We start from the raw sequence: 20,933 nt of genomic DNA on the forward strand, positions 1-20,933 counted from the left end.
TCATGTATATTGATATATAAAGATAAATAAAATAGAGGAATTCTAGAATTTGACCGATTAATTTAAAATAAGTAAATAAACAAATAAATAAATAAGTAAAATATATAAAGATTATTTTAAATCATTTGTAAGAGACTAGCTGAATGTACATGCACAGTGTATATAATTTTGGAAGCTTCTTGTTTGTACACTAACAGTCAATAGCTCGATCATTTCCGTGTTTTGAATTCACACTGACGCTCTCTACCCAGAAATGGGTGAACCTGTGGAATATGAACCTGTTTGAGCAAACTGTGATTGTAGTAATGGATACTCATGGGGCTTGAGGATCACTAACCACTCCTGATCAAACTAGGTTTTCAGTTCATGGAGTGCCAACCCTAATTTGGGTAAAGAGAATGTTACTATCAATGGGATCCTAGTGTTACCCGAATAACTTACTGGGTGTGATAGACTTCTTACTTCTCCTTACAATATCTTACAAATCATATGGGAATATTGTCTTTGATGTGCTAGAATGAACAATATTAACACTAAAACAAGTATGGAAATCATAAAGGAGAATTCATAGTTTGAGAGTGGGATTAATTGAAAGGGTTTGACGTTCGTCTGCAACAGGAATCTACTGCGAGTTAATAAGCAGCAGTATATGGGTCATAGTTAAGGTATCCGGTCATTTCGCCCCATGGTAATTTCGCCCCAACCAAAAGTCACTTCGCTCCATACAGAAGTTACTTCGCTCCATGATATAATTAAAGTGTATATATGTTTACAAGATTGTCTCTATTTGCCTAGCTGATCATAGTGTTGAGGAAAGTAATCGAACGAAGTGATATTTAGTGTATTTTGAGGGATTACAACGGATAAGAATGCGCGATGAGGAAAGTAATCGAACGAAATGACATTTAGTGTTACCAAGCGTATTTAAGCGAACGCGACTGGAAGCTGCAGTAGTTAATAATCTGAACTGACATAAGTCTTAAGTTCAAAATCAGTCCAACTCCAACATCAAAACGAAAAGTTCACGACAAATTTCACTAATTTTTTACATGGAGCGAAGTAACTTCTGTATGAGGCGAAGTGACTTTTGTATCGGGCGAAGTGACTTCGATTATTGGGCGAAATGACTTTTGGTTGGAGCGAAATGACCATGGGGTGAAATGACCGTAAACCATAGTTAATTTAAAGCTGCGATCTACCAAACCTCACAAGTGGACACATGCTGTAACAGGACACCTGCTGTAACAGGACACCCTCTTTAGTATTCTTATAACAGTACTTATTATATGACTGAGGAAATTACCTCAGTGTGATTGGCTGGAAGCAGGCCAATTTATCGTTAATTATTAATTTGCACTGCAGCGCTAACGCGCCCTTGTTCGCAATTTTCTCAGTCACGTAATAAATGAGTAATCGTATGAAAGCTCGAGCAATTAAGGATTTACTCTACTCGTGATATACGAAAATTCTTTCTAAATGCACTCGCCTAAAAGATCGTGCAATTTTGAGAGAATGTTCAAATATCACTCGTAGGGTAAATCCTAATTTAATTGGACTCTCATTCATACGATTACCTATACTTATTATTGATAATTTTGGGTGGACTTACACACGGCTGGTGCAATAAAGGCTTGGAGAATTCGACTGGTAGAGTGTATTTAAAGCGTTTATTCTGAGCTTATCACGTCCTCCATTTTTTAAATATTTTCTCAGGAAGCCCAAGCTCACAAATGAGCATCCCTGTACATAAAGTAGTAATCAGGTTACACAACAGTCGAAATATATGGATTTGTAAGGGAAAAACGGTTATATTCTTAAACTCCCCAAAATATGGACGAGTATGTATAAAAGTAAACCTACGTCGCTTCAGGTGTGTGTCTCCTTACTATATGTAGCAGTGCATGAAGCTAAAAACCACTTAAACTACCGTAAATCAGCCTAGAAACCTCACAGGAACCAAGGAAACACACGCCTGAAACAAGTTAGGTTTATCTTTGTTCATACTCCTTCGTATTTTTTAGATTTAAGGACATAACCGTTTTTCCCAGACAAATCTCTATATTTTGACTATTGCAAAACCTGAATATTTACTATTGTGTGTATAAGGACGCTCATTTGTGAATTTGGGCTACCTGTGATAATTCAAAATGACAAATAAGATGCTCTTTGCCGGGGTCTTTGCTAAGGTGGAAGTGAGTTCACGTTGGTACCATGTTTAACTTATTTGCAGATGTTGTTGGTCCAGGCAAGTTTGTAACCATCAAACCTATTCCAGTAGAGAAGCTACGGGAATACTGTGAAATCAATCATGCAGATGCCAACAAGTCATTTAGGGACGAGTTTGTGGTGCGTTCATTCATTGTTATTGATATTTAACTCTTATAACACTGTCTTCACCCGTGGTTGTTGTTAGGCGATTCCCAAGTGAACAGTACTGATACGCACTCTTGTCTAAGCGGTATTTTGACATCCTTTCATTTAGACTATAAATGTTTTTTTTTTTTAACTTTTCAAATTGCAGTCAATCAGAGTTCCTGGAAATTTCACTTGGGATAGTAGTCAAAAGCCAGAAAACAAAGCCAAGAACAGATTTAAGAATATCATTCCATGTAAGTTAAAATTAGGGGATACGGTGGAATCCCGTTGACACGGTCACCAGCTTTACGTGAAACTTTGACCGTATTAATGGGTTGACTGTATTAACGGGGTAGGGTCAAATTTCATGACTGGTCTATTTTATCGAATCTTAAGACAGAAGTGATGTCTTGACAGGGACATTTTTAAACAACTCTTCTGTAATAAACATTCAAAATGCAGGTGTAATTGTAAAAAAGTTGAAACTTTAATCAGTTCATGCAATATTAACAATGGAAAGATGAACATTACTTGTTCATTGAGTGGCCGTATTAACTGGGTAAAATTATAGAGGATTATACAGGTTGAAAGATGATGATTCTGTTACTTGTGAGCTAGTGTGAACGTCTAGTTAACAAAATAATATAACAAGAGAAAAGATGGAGAGAATAAAAACAGATTGAATTCATTTATTAAACTTGATTCTTGGCTGCTACTGAGCTTCCTGATAGAATGACGTATAAGTTGGACCTGTTTAAAAAAGGTTTACATTGCCCGAGTTCATTCTTGTTGTATTATCAAGCTATTTTATGATAGGTTGTTAATTTTTAACAAAGAGAAATATTCATGGACCAGAGGTGATTACCATTACTATTTGTTTTTCTCTATTTATTTAATGGAAGTCGGATTCATGATATTGTCTTAAGGGATTACTCACTGAATTTAACCGTACCACTTTATGATTTTTATATGGTCCATCACTGGTCACTGCACATGTCTTTCTGGTTTTAGACAGCGAGCCCGTCGTGCCTGCCTTTCAGTTGTACAGACGTATCCGGCCTATATTCAAATGATAGTTTTTAGTGAGGGCTGATGTTCATTTTGATTTGCCATGTTTAAATACTTTTTTTTATTATGGTTGTTGTACTACAGATGATCACACTCGAGTTACATTAGCTGAAGTGGATGGCTGTCCAGGGAGTGATTACATCAATGCCAACTTTATTGATGTGAGTATAATTTTGCTTTGATTTAGGAAATTACTTTGCCAGCGAAACCATCTTTGATTACATTTCCTGTTTGCTCACACAAAATTCTGACTTCTTTTTCAGGGCTATAACCACCACTGCAAGTTTATTGCTACTCAAGGTTTGAGTTAAACATTGTTAGGATTGCCTGTTTTTGCAGCAGCTGAGGGAAAGCATCAAATAGATTTAGCGAAGACAACGCCATGTCAAAGCGGGAAGGGTGCTGAGCGCATCTGAGTACTTGGAATAGTCTGGACACGACTTGATTTTTATTTCCGGTGCTCGCGCTGCCTTCGTCATTAGAGATCTTAAGCAATGATGACGACGACCCCGAGGATGACACTTGCTAAAAGCTGAATTTATATTTTACTTTGCAATTGTCTAGATCTGTTTAATGCGTCTGTTGGTCTCAGAACTTGCTCAAGCTGTGTACGTTACGCCGGCGTTCAATAGCGAAGCGCGCGAGTGACGTCATAACTCAGACAAACAAAACAGAAAGGTGGAAGATTTGACGCTTTTTCAAGCGCGTAAGCAAGTGTTCCTAAAACAATTTTTAAAACGAAAATTGGGCGTTCGTTTTCCTCCTATTTCTCTCAGAACACGCTTATGTTGTCTGACTTTCGCGGGGTTCCAATAATGTGCATTCTATTTTTAGACTTCGCGCGCTTCGTTATCGCTGATGAAAATACGAAAAATTAACCGCCGCTGTTCGCATTCTCAAAAGTACGCGGAACTTGATCATTTCACGTTTTGTTGCGAAGAAGACAGAAAAGAAATGGACATAGATTTATAATGCACATGCGCAGCCATTGTCCTGCTCATTAAACTGGCTTTTGTTCGGTGGCGTTCTCGTTGCTGTCGTGGTTTGCTTAAGCTCTCTATTACCAGATCACGACGGCATGTTGCACGTTTCACGTCACAACCAGAACGCAACTTATGACATTCTAGAAAGTGTGCGCAAGCTGGTGTTGATTTGATGTCGTGTTGTCTCTGCTTATTCTGCAGTTGTGTTCAGTTTTGCGTAACGTTATTTTACATATAAATATAGACATCATTTTAGAGGAACCCAATCTCGTTCCCAGAGCCCATGTGTCTATTGGTCAGCGCCTGGTGTTTCGAAATGTGCTCTAGAAACCGTCCTTAAAAAGTGTTGTTTGCTCGTTTAAGAGACCTGAAGATCCAGGGTTTCCTTTTAACTGCAAACCGCAAACGTCTGCCAGCAGTTGAAAGTTCGAACTTCGCCGTATGAACATAATCGTAATGATATTTAGATTTAATCCGATTGGAGGAGTTGTTGGATTTATTGACGCCACCTCTGTGGCAAGCATTACGTTGTGTTTCACAGTTAGCCATTGAAAGGAAGCCATCTCAGAACTGAGCAGGAAATGGGATGATATATTTTCTTCGTAAAAAGTATGGAATGTTGTATTTTGAGAACAAATCACGTGCATCACAGGCGACGCCATGTTTGTTTACGACGATGCAATGGATGCGTACAGGTGGTTGTTAATTCTCTTAATCTCGCAAATGAATCAAACAAACCCCTGATTGATCGAGATTTAAACATGGCTTAATGGTTTTAAGACTAGTGAAAAACTCTGCCGTAATTCACTTACTTCCAGGCAGTGTCCTTGACGTTCAAAACCTGAACCTCAAACGTCAAACGCGACGGCAAGGTCAGACTCGCGTCACATTTTGAGGTTTGCGGTTTGCGGGAAACAGGAAAAACGTCGATCTTAATGTCCTTGACAATCACCGCGTTGGTTCACATCTGTCACTTAAACAAAAATCAATATGCGAGAGAAAATCACACTGGGATGTAGAGCGAGCCGGCCATCGAAGATAGCAACGTTGACAGAGACCATTTTCATTCACGTGCAATAAATGTGTTTCAGGTCCTGTGGCTAACTCGTTTGGAGAGTTTTGGCGGACGGTCTGGGACCAAGGCGTTTGTGTCATTGTCATGGTGACAAACATGGTTGAGGGAGGACGGGTAAGTAGAGATGTTTTTTTTTTGTAATACAGTGGAACCTCAATTTAACCAATTTCTATACAACAAAGTCCACGGTATAACGAACGATATTCTTCAGCCCGGGGAAAGTTACAATGAAATGTATGGAACAGAACCTCGCTACAACAAACCTCGATTTGACGAACCAATTAATTTCCCCAGTCCCAATTGAGGTTCCACTGTACTGAGTGAGAACGAACAAGAAAACCCATCACCTTAGCAACTATTTGTAGCTTTAGCTACTAAAATGGTGTCAAAACACTTTTTTCGCTTGGCTGAGTAAAGCCGAGTTACTAAGCAACCAGCTGGTCAGTTGAGTGAATACGTATTAAGTCGGACACTTGTCGTGTTAGGAGAATAGGGGAGAAGTTGCACTATGTTTAACATCTACGATGCTACACTCTGTAGGAAGTATTTTTCCATGCATTGGTTTACTTCAGGGTGAAAAATAGTTTAGATAACCTGACTTTGTTTTTTTTTTTTGGGCGCTAGATAGACGGATGAGGTTATGGAATAGTATTGACACGAAGCATTACTGAAATCTTCGATGGTAAAAAAACCGATTTGCTACCAGCTAAGCCTGGACAATTCCATTGAAAGCATTGCTTTACCTTATGGTAAAACAATATGCTGTTGGAAAATTTAGATACCAAGTTTAAGCTCTCCTTGCAGTCACTGTAATAACCACACAAGTATGATTACAGTAAAGCAGTTTTACCCTCTCAGTTCCTAATTGATTAGATTGTTGATTTCCACAACTTGTGGGAATTGCTCTTTTGCATAATAATTAATGCGGGGAACAAAAACTTGTCGGCTCAGTTGCAACGTCCACCCTTGTATAAAAAGGCCAACCGCTCGTGTATAAAACAACTTCTTGCAGGGGGAAATAGATTTATACGTGTTTCCTCTATTTATTATTTTTACTCTTATTCGTACGTTCAGATCAAATGCTTGAAGTACTGGCCGAGCGCTAGTCTAGAAATGTATGGCCCTGTGTTGGTTTCACCTGGTGACGAAGAGGAACTAGCTGACTATGTTGTCAGAAAGTTTACTATTCAAATGGTAAGTCTGGCTTCAATTGTCATATTTTCTTTCGTAATGCTCTTCATCTGGTGTTTTCTTTAATTTACAGTGCGACTACTCTAACCAAGGCCGCCCGACAAAATTGTCTACAAATTTAAGGAATAAAAATGGTGGAGGTTAACAATAGTTTTTCAACAAATTATCCATGTAATCAAGCTGTACATTACAAAGGCAACAGATCTGTGGTCATTTTGATTAGTAACTATTCTTTAACTTTTCAAGATGATTTCCAGTCCGTACCGCGCAGTCTCAGCACCCTAATGTTTATAAACATTATAAGTCTCACTCGATGGAATGCGAATCGATGTTATTCGTTACGAACCACATACCTTGTCTTTGAGGCCTTTCAAATTCTTTTTCCAACAGCTTCATTGATTTTTACAGCTGCGAAGTTGTTTCATCACGTGATATGAGGAAGAACGAAGCATAAAGCTTCGACCGCTTCGCATCCATAATGGCGGTTGTTTTGAAACTCTGAATGTAGTTCATGTAAGTAGTTGCGAAATGTTTACATTTTGTGATGTCTTACATGAAACAAAACAAAAAACGCAAACAAACTCGAGAGTGCGCAGTACGGACTGGAAATCATCTTTAAATTGCCAGCGGTCAATATTGGCAAAGAATTTGCTTAAGTAGCCTTGGTCGGAGTAGTTCGGAGTAGTTGCACTGTAAGGATGGTTTTACGTGTACGCAGATGCAGAATAAAATCTTCGATTGGAGCGATTTCGATCGCGTGTGTGGTGACAGATTTATGTTTTCTGCACGTAGTTACATGGTGTGTTCTAAATTTTACCTGACAGTTTGAAAAGTTTGTCAGCTGGGTTCTTTTTGTTTTGTTAATGCTGATTTTCTTGTTGTATGTTAGACGTCTGATACAGCAGAGTATCGTGCTCGTGAGGTAACACAGTACCATTTCACAGCATGGCCTGATCATGGGGTCCCCACTCACGCCACCTCACTGCTTGCTTTCTTGAACAAGGTCCGTGCGTCTGTGCCAGAGGATTCTGGGCCCATTTTGATCCACTGCAGGTAAGGGAACTTTACTACTTAAGACGTCACTTTGAACAGATTTTAGCCGATTATAACATAATCTGAGCCCGACTTTACAACTTGTGATTTATGTCTTCAAATTCGAGAATTCGTTATCCACACTCGCATTTCAAGTTTTGTTTTTCATCACCCCGTATTATTTAGATGTGTTTTAAACTTACTAAAATCCTGCTAAGAATATATGACTATGCCAGGAAAGTAATGTGAGTTTAGAGATCACTTCATGGGTGACACTGCGGATTGATGATGATGATGATGATGGTGATTATTATTATTAAAGATTCGCACAGCTATTGATGATATTGAAGCTGGTTTTGTCATTGGCTCCGGGCAACAACAAGTTGCCTAGGGAAGCCAAGAAACACCCCTTGTTTGCTTTTTCTCTTCTTTCTACATCTCCAGCACCTTTCTAAGAATTCTTGCCGACCCCAACAATGTACATCTCTGGATCAGTCCAACAGGAATGCCCACCTCAATGGTTCTCAGATTGTCATTCAATCTCAGTGGTATTGATCCCAATGCTCCCACTACCACTGGAATGACCTTTGTCCTCACACCCCACATTTTTCGAACTTCTCTTGCTGGATCTTGATACTTTTCAACTTTTTCATCTTCCTTCTCTCTCACCCCATTATCCTCTGGAATTGCCATATCTATAATCTGACAGCTCTTGTCTCTCTTGTCAATGATCACCAAATCCGGTCTCCTAGCCCCTATTTCATGGTCTGTTCTCACACTGAAGTACCATAGAAGTTTGTAATCCTCATTTTCAAGCACACTGTCTGGAACATGGTCATACCATCTCTCGTTTCGTTCAAACCCACATTTTCCTGACAGGTCCCAATGGATTGCTCTAGCCACGTTATCATGTCTCCTTTTGTATTCTTTTTGTGCCAGTTTCGAGCACGAGCTTACAATATGGCTAATGGTCTCGTTACTCTGCTTACAGATTCTACATTTCGGGTCATTCTGTGACTTGTCAACCATCGTTTTAATATAGTTTGTTCGTATTGCTTGATCTTGTGCAGCAATGATAAGAGCTTCTGTTTCTCTCTTGAGCTTTCCTTCTTTTAACCAGGTCCATGTTTCCTCACTTCTTTGTTCTTCACCCTGTCTTGCAAACTGTCCATATAACGACTTTTCTTTCCAGTCTTGAATATTTTCAGTTCTTCTCCTCGCTTTAAAGTTGGCAGCTGTTTCTCTATTCTCGTCCCCATCCCTCCTGACGGCTTTTAACAGTTCTTCCTCGCTTGTTTGGACATAACATTCTAGCGATATCTTTGCTTGATTGACACAATCCTCTACGGATATCAAACCTCTCCCTCCGTCCTTCCTTGGCACATAAAGTCGTGCCACGTAGTCCCGTGGATGGAACCCTCCATTCATGGTTAGCAATTTTCTTGTTCTGCGATCTAGGTCCCAAAGTTCTTGTTTCCTCCATTCAAGTATTCCTCCTGCATATCTAACGAGTGACACTGCCCAGGTGTTTATGGCTTGTATCAAGTTTCAACCGTTCAACTTCGAGCGGGCAACTTTTTTAACGCGTCGTAAGTATTCTTTCCTGATTTTGTCTTTCATTTGGTCATGAAGCATGTCGCTGGCCTCAAGCACTCCTAGATACTTGTACCCTTCACTTTCTTCCATTGCTCTTATTGTAGTGTCATCTGGTAGTGTTATGCCCTCTGTGGGAGGAAAGAGATCGGCTACCAGCACTGCGAAAGGTCAACAGAAAGAAGTTAAAGGCAGAGGTTAAGAAAGTAAATCAAGTACTGAAAAAAATGGCCCCGGAAGGAATAACTAACACCAATGACCTTATCTATGCTGGAGCTGTTGTTGTTACAGAAGAACTAGGTGTTATTATTATTATTATTATTATTATTATTATTATTATTATAATATCATTATTATAGCTTAGCTCTAGTTTTTGTCATAATAAACACTCCTCTTTTATTATTATTATTATTATTATTATTATTATTATTATTATTATTATTATTATTATTATTATTATTGTGTTATTTATCTGCCCAGTGCTGGCGTAGGACGAACCGGAACATACATTGTGCTGGACGCCATGTTGGATCAAATAACTGCTGAGGGGGTGGTAGACATCTACGGTTTTGTCTGCCACATCCGTCAACAGAGAATCTCAATGGTGCAAACAGAGGTATGTCGGCAAACATTGAGACCTGGGTTGTAATTAACAAATTTCTTGATTAGTGCGACGGATTTAATGGACGGAATATTTTTTTTTAGAATACGCAAAATTGCGTTACTTCTGTTCTTCGTAGTTGTATTCCTGATCTGGTATAAGAATGGCAACAACAACAACAACGCACACACACACGCTTTGATTTACCTTCAGTTTACAAAAAAGAAGAAAAAATATTATAAAGTAGGAATACAAGACCATAGTTGTTAAAATTCCACCCAGAATACTTAGTAACTATAGAAGTCCCTTAGTCGTAAGATCAAAAGTCTCCATCTTATGAGGATATCACTCCGATTGTGTACATAATATTGGCCTTTGACTTTCCCTCGTACTAAGTTGTTGCTTGTTTCACAGGCACAGTATATATTTATCCATGATGCTCTGATGGAGTATGTCACTTGTGGCGATACAGAATTCGTTGTGCGTGAATTGCCAGAGAAGCTACGCATTTTGAACACCATAGATCCAGACAGTGGAGATTCACTTCTGGTAGCACAATTCAAGGTATGTGTTCGTGTGAGGGCCTGTGTACATTGCGAAAAATTGTTCCTGGTAGGAGGGTTACCCTCCATACCTAGCCACCTCGGGCAAGAGATGTTCCGTGCCTTGTCATTTTGTAAATAGCAGCTTACAAACTGTTTATACGAACAATCACAAATTTTGTTCGGAGTTAGGGTGACGTGGATGGAGGTCCGCGTGCTTAGGAGTTAAGGTGACTCTGGAGCAGGGTGGGGGAGCCAACATGTTTTCATTTAAACAATAGATATGTTGACCCGCTCATCAGGGACAAGTTGCGAATAAAGCATACTCGAAACCAGCATGGCCAATTTGTGACGACCTTTTTTTTTTCGTATAAACACTCTGTACAAGATTGCACGGGAAGAAAGTTACTCTCCTACCAGGGAAACTCTTCTTAATATAAACAAGCCCTAATTGGAGACTCCCTCACAAGTATCATGTGCCAAACGAATGAAATTTTAGCGATGACTTTTTGGTAATGCCTCATTAAGACAACCCTTTATAGATGTTAAAAGGTGTTTGAATTAGTGAGTTCCTCTATTAATAAAATACTTGAATTATGTGGTCTTAATTGCCACTGATTGGTTCCTTGGAATGCCGTTTTATATGAATGTCGTTACACTTGTGAAAGTAATTTTACTGTGTTGTGTTTTTCAGAACCTTGCTCTCGGTGACTGCGATAGCGACTCGTTTATCGTTGCTTCTCAGCCAGAAAACAAAGCCAAGAACAGATTTGCCATACTTCCATGTGAGCCTGTCATTAAAACCTAAACGTTTATTCCGGCCAACCAAAACAAATTTCAATTAAGCAACCAGACAAAACCAGGCGACCCGTTAAAAAAGGTTCAAACGGCTGAAGAAATGCGTGTTTGTCCTGTAAATTGGTTAGTACATGTTACGTGGGTTTCCCAAACAAATTACCAGGTTCAGCAAATGCAAACTAGCGTAACACAATTGGTCATAACTCAGCAGTGTTTTGGAACTGTTGTGATGGGTTTTGGTTGGCTTGTCTATACGGTTAGTAAGGAATGCTGGGTACCGAGATAAGAGATCCACAGAACTACTGTTCAGTTGCAATTGTGAGGAAATGGGTGACAGGTACTCACGGGAAACCTCAACCTTTTTCCCTTTAGAAAGAAATCGTAATTTCATTTAGCAAAATGGTCTGAACATATACTGTCCCGCATGAGTGATCTATCTGCTTAGAAAGTTTCATCTTAATAGTCGCACACTCGAGTGTTACCTGCTAGCGCAAAAAGTTACTTCGTGCATGCTGAGTTTCACCCACAAGCTCAAAAATTAGAACCTTGAAACAGAAATATTATGTATTCAGTGTAGAAACGTAACTGGCCAATAACTGTTCGCCAAACAGCAGGTTGTCTGGTACCCCTTTGCCCAGGCGACAAGAGATCCGCGGAACGTTTAAAGCTGAATGGTTCTGCAATGTAGACTATTGATAGTGCTTTTTAATTCCTCAAATTTTGCTGCAGTTGATCGATCAAGAGTGAAATTGTGGCCTTATACTGGACTAGTGGGCTCTGATTACATCAATGCGAGTTTTGTTGATGTGAGTAGATAATATTGATAGTTATACGTATTTTCATTGTTTTTGACATTTTCTTGGTATTAATTATATTTGAAGCCTCCATCTTAAATACCACGTTCGTTTTTTCCACGTCAGAGCTCAGTTGTCCATTCTTTTTAGAGTTTTCAACAACGTGAAGCATTCATTGCCACTCAGGCCCCGTTGGACAATACTGTGGTAGATTTTTGGCGTATGGTCTGGGAATACGAAGCCTTCTCTATTGTGATGCTGTCCACAGTTAGCGAAAAGGAAGAGGTCTGTGCTGATCTTAATTCTGTCGTATAGTATCTTTGTGCCAGGCGTTTTTTGGTTTTCTTCTGATATCTAGTAGACATTGTCTGATTGTTTCTGTCAACTTATTTTGTTCCAGGGACAATGCGCTAATTATTTGCCTCACAAAGAAGAGTTCATAGTATATGGCTTGTTGATGATTGAAGTCGAGACAGAGGATTTGAGAAACGGCTTCTGCAGGAGACACCTGAAAATAACTAACACAAAGGTAAAGTAGAGCTTGGATCATTGTTTTGTATGTGTTGTCAGCGACTTCCCTCTCCCATTTGCCTCGTGTCAGCTTCATGAACCAATATTAAGTCTAAAAAAATCTTTAAAAAGTGAATTAAAACTGATGTATCTCAATTCATTTTGTTTATCTACAGAGTGGTGAAATTCGCAATCTTTTCCATTTCCATTTCACGGAGTGGGCAGAGCGTTCAATTCCTTTGAATGGAGTGGGGCTTTTTGATATGATGAAGTGTATTACCAGGGTACAACAACAGACAGGCAACGGGCCAATAGTCGTACACTGCAGGTATGTCTTCTAAAAATACCTTGGAGAATTTCTTGTCACCTAAATGTTCGTGTATTAAAAAAAACTGGGAGTTTAATTTGCGTCTGCCATAATGCCATCGAACCGGTGTTAAACATCTTTGCCAAACGGGTGACAGTTTTTACATTTTTTTTTTTAATATTCTGTATTAGTGTAAGGAGCAATAGCTATGACGCAAAATGTGTAAAGGATCTTATAAGGCGGCGCAAAGATATGAATTTTATTTTCGAGTGGTAAAAACAGTAGTTTTTAGGATCAGCGCAGGCTTAGCTCGCCATTTTCACTGACTGTTTGCACAAATAAACGTGAAAAACCGAGAAATGACGTCATCAATATCCCTGGAAAATGCGCCACTTGGGTCCCGTATGTAGTTCGTATGAATTTTACGAGGTTTATTTTCCAGTAAAACCCTCGTGTCTATATGATAGTTAGTTATATTTTGCCAGGTGCAATATATCTTCAAATAACGTACAATGCAGCTATAGTTATAGAGAGTAACAACAGTTAAATGAACCAGGGAGAAGTCGGAGACTGAAAACTGCGTGTGACCAAGTTAGGATTAGCTTTTATTTTCCATCCGATTGTTTTTTTGGAGCCAGTTTTAAACTAATTACAAAGCATAGTAAAGCAATGTTAAAGCAATTCCGTGTCACTCAATTCAAAACTTATATAAGGTGGATCTATTCTCGGTTTTGTTTTAATTTCTCTCTTCCTCTCTTTTTTCTTTCCAGCGATGGTAGCGGTCGTACCGGAACGTTTTGTGCCATTAATATAGCCCTTGAGCGAGTCAAGTTGGACGGGACAATCGACATGTTTCAGACCGTACGGCGCCTGCGTACTCAGAGACCTCTTATGGTGCAGACGGCGGTAAGGACCATCACGTGACGCTCTGTGGGTCAACAGTAAATTTCTGCTCAGTGTTAATCATATAAACAAGCGTTAGGTCCTAGGTCGACACAATAAGACAGAACCACTAGCCTTCCGCTAGTTGGGATTTTTAAGAGGTGTTGTTTACAGTGTTCGTTTATTGTCCACAACTGAGCAAAGTAGTGCTTAGTACCCTGACACTTAATAAAGGGATTTTGCAGCTTACCTTTGATCCCACATCATACACCAAAAACCTACCCTTTTTGGCAGGGTCTTTGAGAGCGCTTTTACACGTAATAAGCTTACGAAGTCTCTGAAAGTTGCATTAACGTTTTTACAGCCATCAAATGGGGTGTCAAAAATATTCTGAGTTGCCATTTTTGCTTTTGGCTACCTTTAGTCTTAGCTTGGAACCGTGAATTGATCAGATGTTATATTCTCAAGGATTGTTTACTGTTATTTGTTAGTACAAGCTCAGAGAAGATTTGAGCCAAATTTGGACGTAGAAAAATGGCCGCCACTTAAATTGAGTGAAATATAAAAATAACCATTTAAAACAATAAAGGAACATTTCAGTTACACAAGAAATACAAACTGACTGATCGAGTCTTCTTTATAATTTTTTTCCTTCATAACTTGTCTGCTTGACAGTATATTGATATCCTGCGGACTCATTTAAAGCTTCGATTCTGTTTTCTCTTTTTCAGGAGCAATACAAGTTCTGTTACGAGATGGTGCGATTGTTTGTGGATGCTTTCAGCGATTACGCAAACTTCAAGTGACTTGAAAAGCTGTGTTAGGTGGCTGAAATGTTTCTCGTCTAGCAGCACGTTGTGGCTGCTACCGGTTAAATCAAGTGCCTGTTGATTGAGCCCACGCTGTCGTGGAAGTTGTTGCTAGGTAGTCTGGCGTCGGATATGACGTCACACCAGACCTTTTACTAGAATTTTCTAACGTATTCATAGAGTTGTGAACTGAAAAGGTTCATTTGCCATATCATAGTACACGAAAAGTTCCAAAAAGGTGAAAATAAACTCATTATCTAATGTCAGTACTATTCCTACTGTCAATACTAATTAGAGGTACCTCCGGCTGATTTGATAACAAGAGTACTGCAAAACCTTTTCAGTGGCAAATTGCATGCATTGATTATTTGAGACCCGGTAACACGGGACAGACAACACTGGAGGGAAAGGCCTGGGGCGACGAGGTCCTGGCACCACTATGCTAAAGATGGACTGAGATCAACTGATTTTGAATGTTTAGAAGTGAACATTTCATTATGAAGATGTTTGTTGCGTAGTTGATGTAAACGTAGGTGAATATTTCACGTGAAGGTGGATTTTTTTTTTAACAATACTGCATATGCAGACGCGAGTTGCTTGGAAATGGTATAACCTATTGTTCACAGCAACTCGCTTCTTTAGTATTTAACTTTATTTCTATTGGGATACAGGTTGTTCCGGTAGCAGGAGGTAAATGCTGTTTTTGAATGAAGAATTTTAACTCTTCCGCGTTTTTAGCAATTGTTCACTTGCATTGATCAAGTGGTTGTAGATAGAAAAATATGCCAAACAGTCTATTTTTATATTGCAGTTTTTAAAAAGATGCAAGCAGCGTACGGACTTGTAAATTATCGTAGTGTACTGAAACTACGACTTGTTGAGGGTGTGAATGGGTATGAGAAAATGAGTTGTTTAAAAATTGGGCCGTTAATCAGGTTTGTTTTATGTCCAAAATGCTGCTTCGTACTTTGAGCCATCTTAATTGATTAAAAGACGAGGTGAACATGCTTTGTCTCATTAGATTTGTGCCGTTCGAATTATCGAATTTCTTTTCATAATGTGCATACATAATTAGAATTGTAGTCATGGGAATATGGCAATTGATCACCAAGCAGAAATTGCTTTGATATCTCGTTAGTGAATTCTGTTAACTATAATGCATGTATTAAGAGTTTTAGATCTTGACATAGCTCGTCCACACCTTCGCAGTCATGGTCTGGTGTCCTTTCTTGAAGCCATGACTTAAAGACGAATACACTCGAACCTCCTCGTAAGCAGGTACCCTTGACAGCAGAAGTAGTGTCCGCCTACGGAAAGAGGCCACTGCAGAAAGCTAACAATATAGGGCAACGTCAGGTACAGGTGCCCGTCATTTAGTGCCTGTGTGTCGGTGGAGGTTCCACTGTATTATATACTTCTGTATTTAGACCAGTTTGGTTCTCGTTTGGTAAGAGGATCACATTGTCAATCATGAAATCTCTCAGATAGTCACCTAAGTTTTACGACTGTTTTGTTGCAAGGGTAGCTCTAGATTTTCTAGGAGAGAGGAAGCAAATAAAATATGCTTACAACAAGTCATTGTATAATCAATTGCAGTATTGCGAAATGTATTTTGGGAGGTGCTGCGCTTCTAGCGATGTGTATGGACTATCAGCTTGGGCGCTGTTACATGGACGGGTAAACGGTTTGATTGAGGGGTAGCTTGGTAGAGCAACGACTCGCTGCACGGCATTTGTTACTCAATGCTAGCTAGAGGTACAAGATTATTTTTTATCGTGAGTCCGTCAGCATAACAGCATAAGGACTCTCAAAGATCTCGAACTCTCTTGTCTTCCTTTTTAAATCGCTACTTCTCGAGTTTCGCAACTTTCAAGGTTTTCTACTTGCTTTGGGCAGCTGAAACGTCTTCCGAATTTCACAATAAAGGTGTTTTCAATATAGCGAACTGACGAAGATAAATTTTGTTGGATTTAGATCACACAAAATAGGGTATTATATAAAGCCTCTGGAATAACGTCCTTGTCACCCAGAAACTTTGCAGTGTTTTGGAGTCAATAACTCTTATTATTACATCCCAAGAGCTAAAACTGTCACCAATTTATACTTTCACAAGCTCTAAATGTGATTGGAGGCAATCAGTATCTGAAAATGTTGCCTTTTCACGTATGCTAATGAGGCAAAATGTTGAAAAAAAAAATCTGAGGTGGGCTCTAGATGAATTTACAGTTTGACAGCACACCTCAAATAACTTCGCACACGAAGCCGAGAAAACCTATTAGGAATTAATACCGGTTTAATACCTGGCTCGTATCGTGTTTACGCTTGGAAGAACTCTTGAGCGGGAGACGATAAGCGCCGTTTGTTTCATGACTGAGAAAATTACATTATTGTGATTGGCTGAGAGCAAGACAATTTATCGTTAATTCTTAATCCACAGTGCAGTGCAAATTAACCCCGTGCACGCGTTCGCAATTTTCTCAGTCACACAATAAATGAGTAATCGTATAAAAAGCTCGTACAATTTTGAGAGAATTTCCCAATATCACTCGTAGTATAAATCCTTAATTGCACTGGCTTTCGTACGATCACCTATACTTCTTTCATTATTGCATCCACAAGGAGAATGTATTACTATAGTTCCGGTTCCAGAGCCTTCTTCGTGTACAGTGAAACCTGTATTAAGCGGACCCCATATTAAGCGGACACCCTCTATTGAGTGGACACCAGCTCGAGTCCCTAAATTTTCTTTGCACATTTACTGTAAAATAAACCTGCATTCAGCGGACACCTCTGTTAAGCGGACGCGGACACCAATATTAAGCCATTTTGTTACACAAAACCTGCAATAAGCGGGCACTTCAAGGGCTTTTACTTCTAAAGGTTCAGCTGAGACTCCTTTAATATTGTTCAGTGATGTCGTTTTAAAGCTGAATGATGCATTGACTGACTGTACATTGTATTATGAGCAGTCTTAGCTAGTCTTTGATCTTGCACTGTGTTACACTGTGTTACAAAAGGGTTAATTGCTTTCGACTGAACGCAGTTCTAATCGCGTAATGCAGAAAAATTCGAGATCTATGAATCTATCTGGGGACACCAATTTGTTCCCCTCCGCCTCCAAAAAAAAAAAAAAATTGCGGACTTTCGAGTGTCGAGGAAGCTTATTGTGGACTGAAGCGGATACTGAAGTTGTTTATTTAAAGTTCGAAGTCTGTTAATGGCGTTTAAAAACCTTGTAGCCATGTCTTCACGAAATATGTACGACTTTTCGAGGCAGTTTATTGAAGACTGTAGCGGATAAGTTGTTTATTTAAATTTCGAAGTCAGTGTTAATGGCGGGTGTTAATGGCATTTAAAAACCTTGCAGACATGTCTTCACGAAACGGTGTACGACTTTTCGTACGAACACAAAGCTGTAGTTTGGCTGCGTGTTTTGTTGCCTCTTCTCTTCGGCGGAAACCAATGCTGCTTTCTGCTGAATAAATCAAAGGAGGAAATGAGTTTTACTTCGCTGGCCTAGATTTCTGTGCACAAACTATGTAACGTAAACCACCCAACGAAAGTGTCTACATAGGAAATGAGTTCAACTCCCACAGGGTTGCTTTGGTACACCAACATATCCTCCGTTTCATTGTTTCGGAAGTAAAAATGCCCTGTAGCAGTTACCCCAAAGCCAGGACGATTCAAAGTCGTGTTCGTAACAAGATAATTGTCCTAGTTTTGGTACTAAAAGCACGTCGTCTCACATACCGACGGAACAAACATGGTTGGTGTCAATTTGTACGGTCAGTATAAAACACGCACTGGGGACTGCGGACTGCAGACTACGGACTTCGCAGGTTAATGTATATAATAATATACATGAAAAAATTACTCGATTCTAATTGGTTGAGTACAGTGCAGTGCAGTGCAAAAAGTAACACCAGTGCAAAATAGTACAAATTACACATCGTAATTCTGGATTATGATTGGCTGAAAGAAAATAAGAAATTTTCTAAGCCAAGTATATCACGCAAAATGATGAAGAAAATTTTGTGCGGAAACTTTGAAAAAAAGTTTTCTCGAATGAGAAAAAATGACTTCAAGAAATATCTTCCGGCACCTTCTCCACGCGAATGTTTTCATGTTTGTATTATTAATAAGTAATCATACGGTTTTTCTCGTTCAATTTGGAATTAATTTGCAGTTGTGAGTTTTTCAAAAAGGTGAAATTGCATTCGCCGAAGCGGCTCGTGCAATTTCAGCTTTTTGAAAAACTCACTCGTGCAAATTAATTCCAAATTGAACGAGAAAAACCGTATGATTTCCTATACAAACCAGGACTAAGCATTACGGACTGGGCATAAAAACGCGACCGGACTCAGGTATAAAAATGGGGACTGCGGACTAAATGCGGCCTCGCGACTGCAGTCCGATTGCAGTCCATGTTTTTTACTGACCGGTCGTAACTAATGTTACACAATACATGTATAAACGAGAACAAACAATCTCGTGTCCACGTGCTTTGCAATCAATTCATTTGTTTTTGCTCCTGCTGAGAGGAGAGCAATTTCACGCCTACCTAACAGCTTAAGCAGAAAATGCCTTCCCTAGAATTTTTTTTTTTAACATACCAAGCCTGCTTTGCGATCAATTCACTTGTTTTCGCCCCTGCTGAAGGGAGACCAATTTCACGCCTACCTAACAGCTCAGGCACAAAATGCTGTCCCTAGAATTTTTGTTTTTTTAACATACCAAGCCTACCAAAACTCGAACGCACTCTTTAATCTACGATTACTACTAGTAATTAACTATTATTGCACAATATATTAGAACCTGTTTTGAGCGGACACCCTGTATTAAGCGGACACTAGTCAGGATAGACTTTCTGAAAAGTCCTTCGTCTTGTTTATTCAGTACCCGCTTCGCAGCCTAACATATTCTACCATGAAATTCATGAGGTCGACTTGTGGCAAGTCTGTAGTCAGGGTCCCAAGGGTGTCCGCTTAATACAGGTTTCATTGTATATGAAATCTCGTCAGGAGCGTATTGGGCTCTTGATCTCGTCAGATCTGGATAGGCTTGATTACGAGCCCGCGCTCACGGGGAGGATCACCTGACTGGACCTGAGATAACCTGCGAACATACCCTCCTTCCCTTTTCCCTTCTTCTTTCCAAAAAAAAACAAAAAAAAAAACCGCGTGATCTCAGGTTAGACCTGAGAGAGCGGGAGAATTGAGATAATTTGAAGTTCTCCTATGTTCACCTGGATGTACTTACTCCTGGATGTCCTATTTCGCGGATAGACTGCCGGAAAGTTCAAAGATTCGGGGCGCTTTCCATTTGACTGGAAAAACCGGTGAGAACTTTCTGCCAAATAGAACAGTACAATTTTTCCTCCAGAAAAAATGAAACGGGGGCAGCTGTACCATGTTCCATTAGGTTTCCCACCGGGAAAACCAATTTTTCCATCTAAATGGAAAGCGCTCTCGCTTTGGAGAGGTGAGCGCGGGCTCATTTTCCGAAACCGCAGTTAGTAATCGAGGGGTCAATCGAGGGTAGATACGTGGTGTATGGGGACATACAGTACTTTTTCGAGTGGGAAATGAGAACGAAAGTGTCCTCGATTGTGATCATTCTCGTCCCCATAGCCCTTTTCGCTCCTCATAGCCGGCAGGGCCTTGACACGAGAATGGAAGGACCCTACGATTCTCGTGCCAAGGCCCTGCCGGCTAAGAGAAGCGAAAAGGGCTATGGGGACGAGAATGTCACCGTTGCAGTTATGTCCTGTGTGGCAGATATGTCCTCTGACGTAATGTGATATACTGAGCCAATCATATCACGCGTTCTATCTAATAACACGCAGCATAAGACTGGTAGCTAAACTCCGTTGCAGTTCGGTCTTCAAGCAAAATTGATTTTTCGAGGGGTAGCGTACGGAAGCAATATTTGACTTTGTATATCTTGACTCTGAACCAGAGTGACTCTGAACGGAAATATGCAGCGGCTATTTGCAAGAATTGTATTTACCTCACAAGATTTCTATCGGAAATTGACCGCTTAGTGTATTTTCAGTTTTAAATTCAACATGAATATGTTTGATCGAAGATTGAAACAGTGGTTGCTCTCCGGTTTGCGAACGGCGTGTTCCCGGCCAGCCAATATTAAACTCCTCGCTTCGATTATCCTCAAATCGTTCAGATCGTTCAATGATATTACAGAGGCAAAACAAAATCTCTGAGAAGTAGTGTAACCATTTGTTTCGGCGCTGTAAAACTACCACTCGATCTGCGCAATATTTCTCTATTCCCAATCTTGTCACTCGCACGAAAGCCGGTTCGCGAAAGCCCTCTTCTCAGTATAAGTTTGTTGAAGCTGACTGAACCTTTTGGGTAAGCCGTCTCCTGTAGCATC

The 20,933-nt window shown here is 39.7% G+C and overlaps 1 protein-coding gene across 2 annotated transcripts in view; it reads left to right on the forward strand.

Annotated features, from left to right (window-relative positions):
* LOC110066812 (receptor-type tyrosine-protein phosphatase S-like) overlaps positions 1 to 16,114 on the forward strand; it is an 81,271-nt gene extending 65,157 nt beyond the window's left edge. For both annotated transcript variants that reach the window (XM_089287519.1, XM_089287520.1), the window contains 16 exons: positions 2,231 to 2,346; positions 2,522 to 2,609; positions 3,508 to 3,584; positions 3,687 to 3,723; positions 5,498 to 5,595; positions 6,556 to 6,675; positions 7,562 to 7,725; positions 9,778 to 9,913; positions 10,313 to 10,462; positions 11,135 to 11,225; positions 11,968 to 12,044; positions 12,183 to 12,317; positions 12,433 to 12,561; positions 12,719 to 12,870; positions 13,620 to 13,755; positions 14,463 to 16,114. In XM_089287519.1, coding sequence (XP_089143645.1) covers positions 2,231 to 2,346; positions 2,522 to 2,609; positions 3,508 to 3,584; positions 3,687 to 3,723; positions 5,498 to 5,595; positions 6,556 to 6,675; positions 7,562 to 7,725; positions 9,778 to 9,913; positions 10,313 to 10,462; positions 11,135 to 11,225; positions 11,968 to 12,044; positions 12,183 to 12,317; positions 12,433 to 12,561; positions 12,719 to 12,870; positions 13,620 to 13,755; positions 14,463 to 14,537 — 1,781 coding nt within the window. In that variant the 3' untranslated portion in view covers positions 14,538 to 16,114. The remainder of the gene's footprint in view (positions 1 to 2,230; positions 2,347 to 2,521; positions 2,610 to 3,507; positions 3,585 to 3,686; positions 3,724 to 5,497; positions 5,596 to 6,555; positions 6,676 to 7,561; positions 7,726 to 9,777; positions 9,914 to 10,312; positions 10,463 to 11,134; positions 11,226 to 11,967; positions 12,045 to 12,182; positions 12,318 to 12,432; positions 12,562 to 12,718; positions 12,871 to 13,619; positions 13,756 to 14,462) is intronic.
* Positions 16,115 to 20,933: the final 4,819 nt, after the last annotated feature.

This window comes from Orbicella faveolata, unplaced genomic scaffold (genome assembly GCF_042242905.1).
Source record: "Orbicella faveolata isolate gen_17 unplaced genomic scaffold, um_ofav_v1 contig_14, whole genome shotgun sequence".
NCBI classification, from domain to species: domain Eukaryota; kingdom Metazoa; phylum Cnidaria; class Anthozoa; order Scleractinia; family Merulinidae; genus Orbicella; species Orbicella faveolata.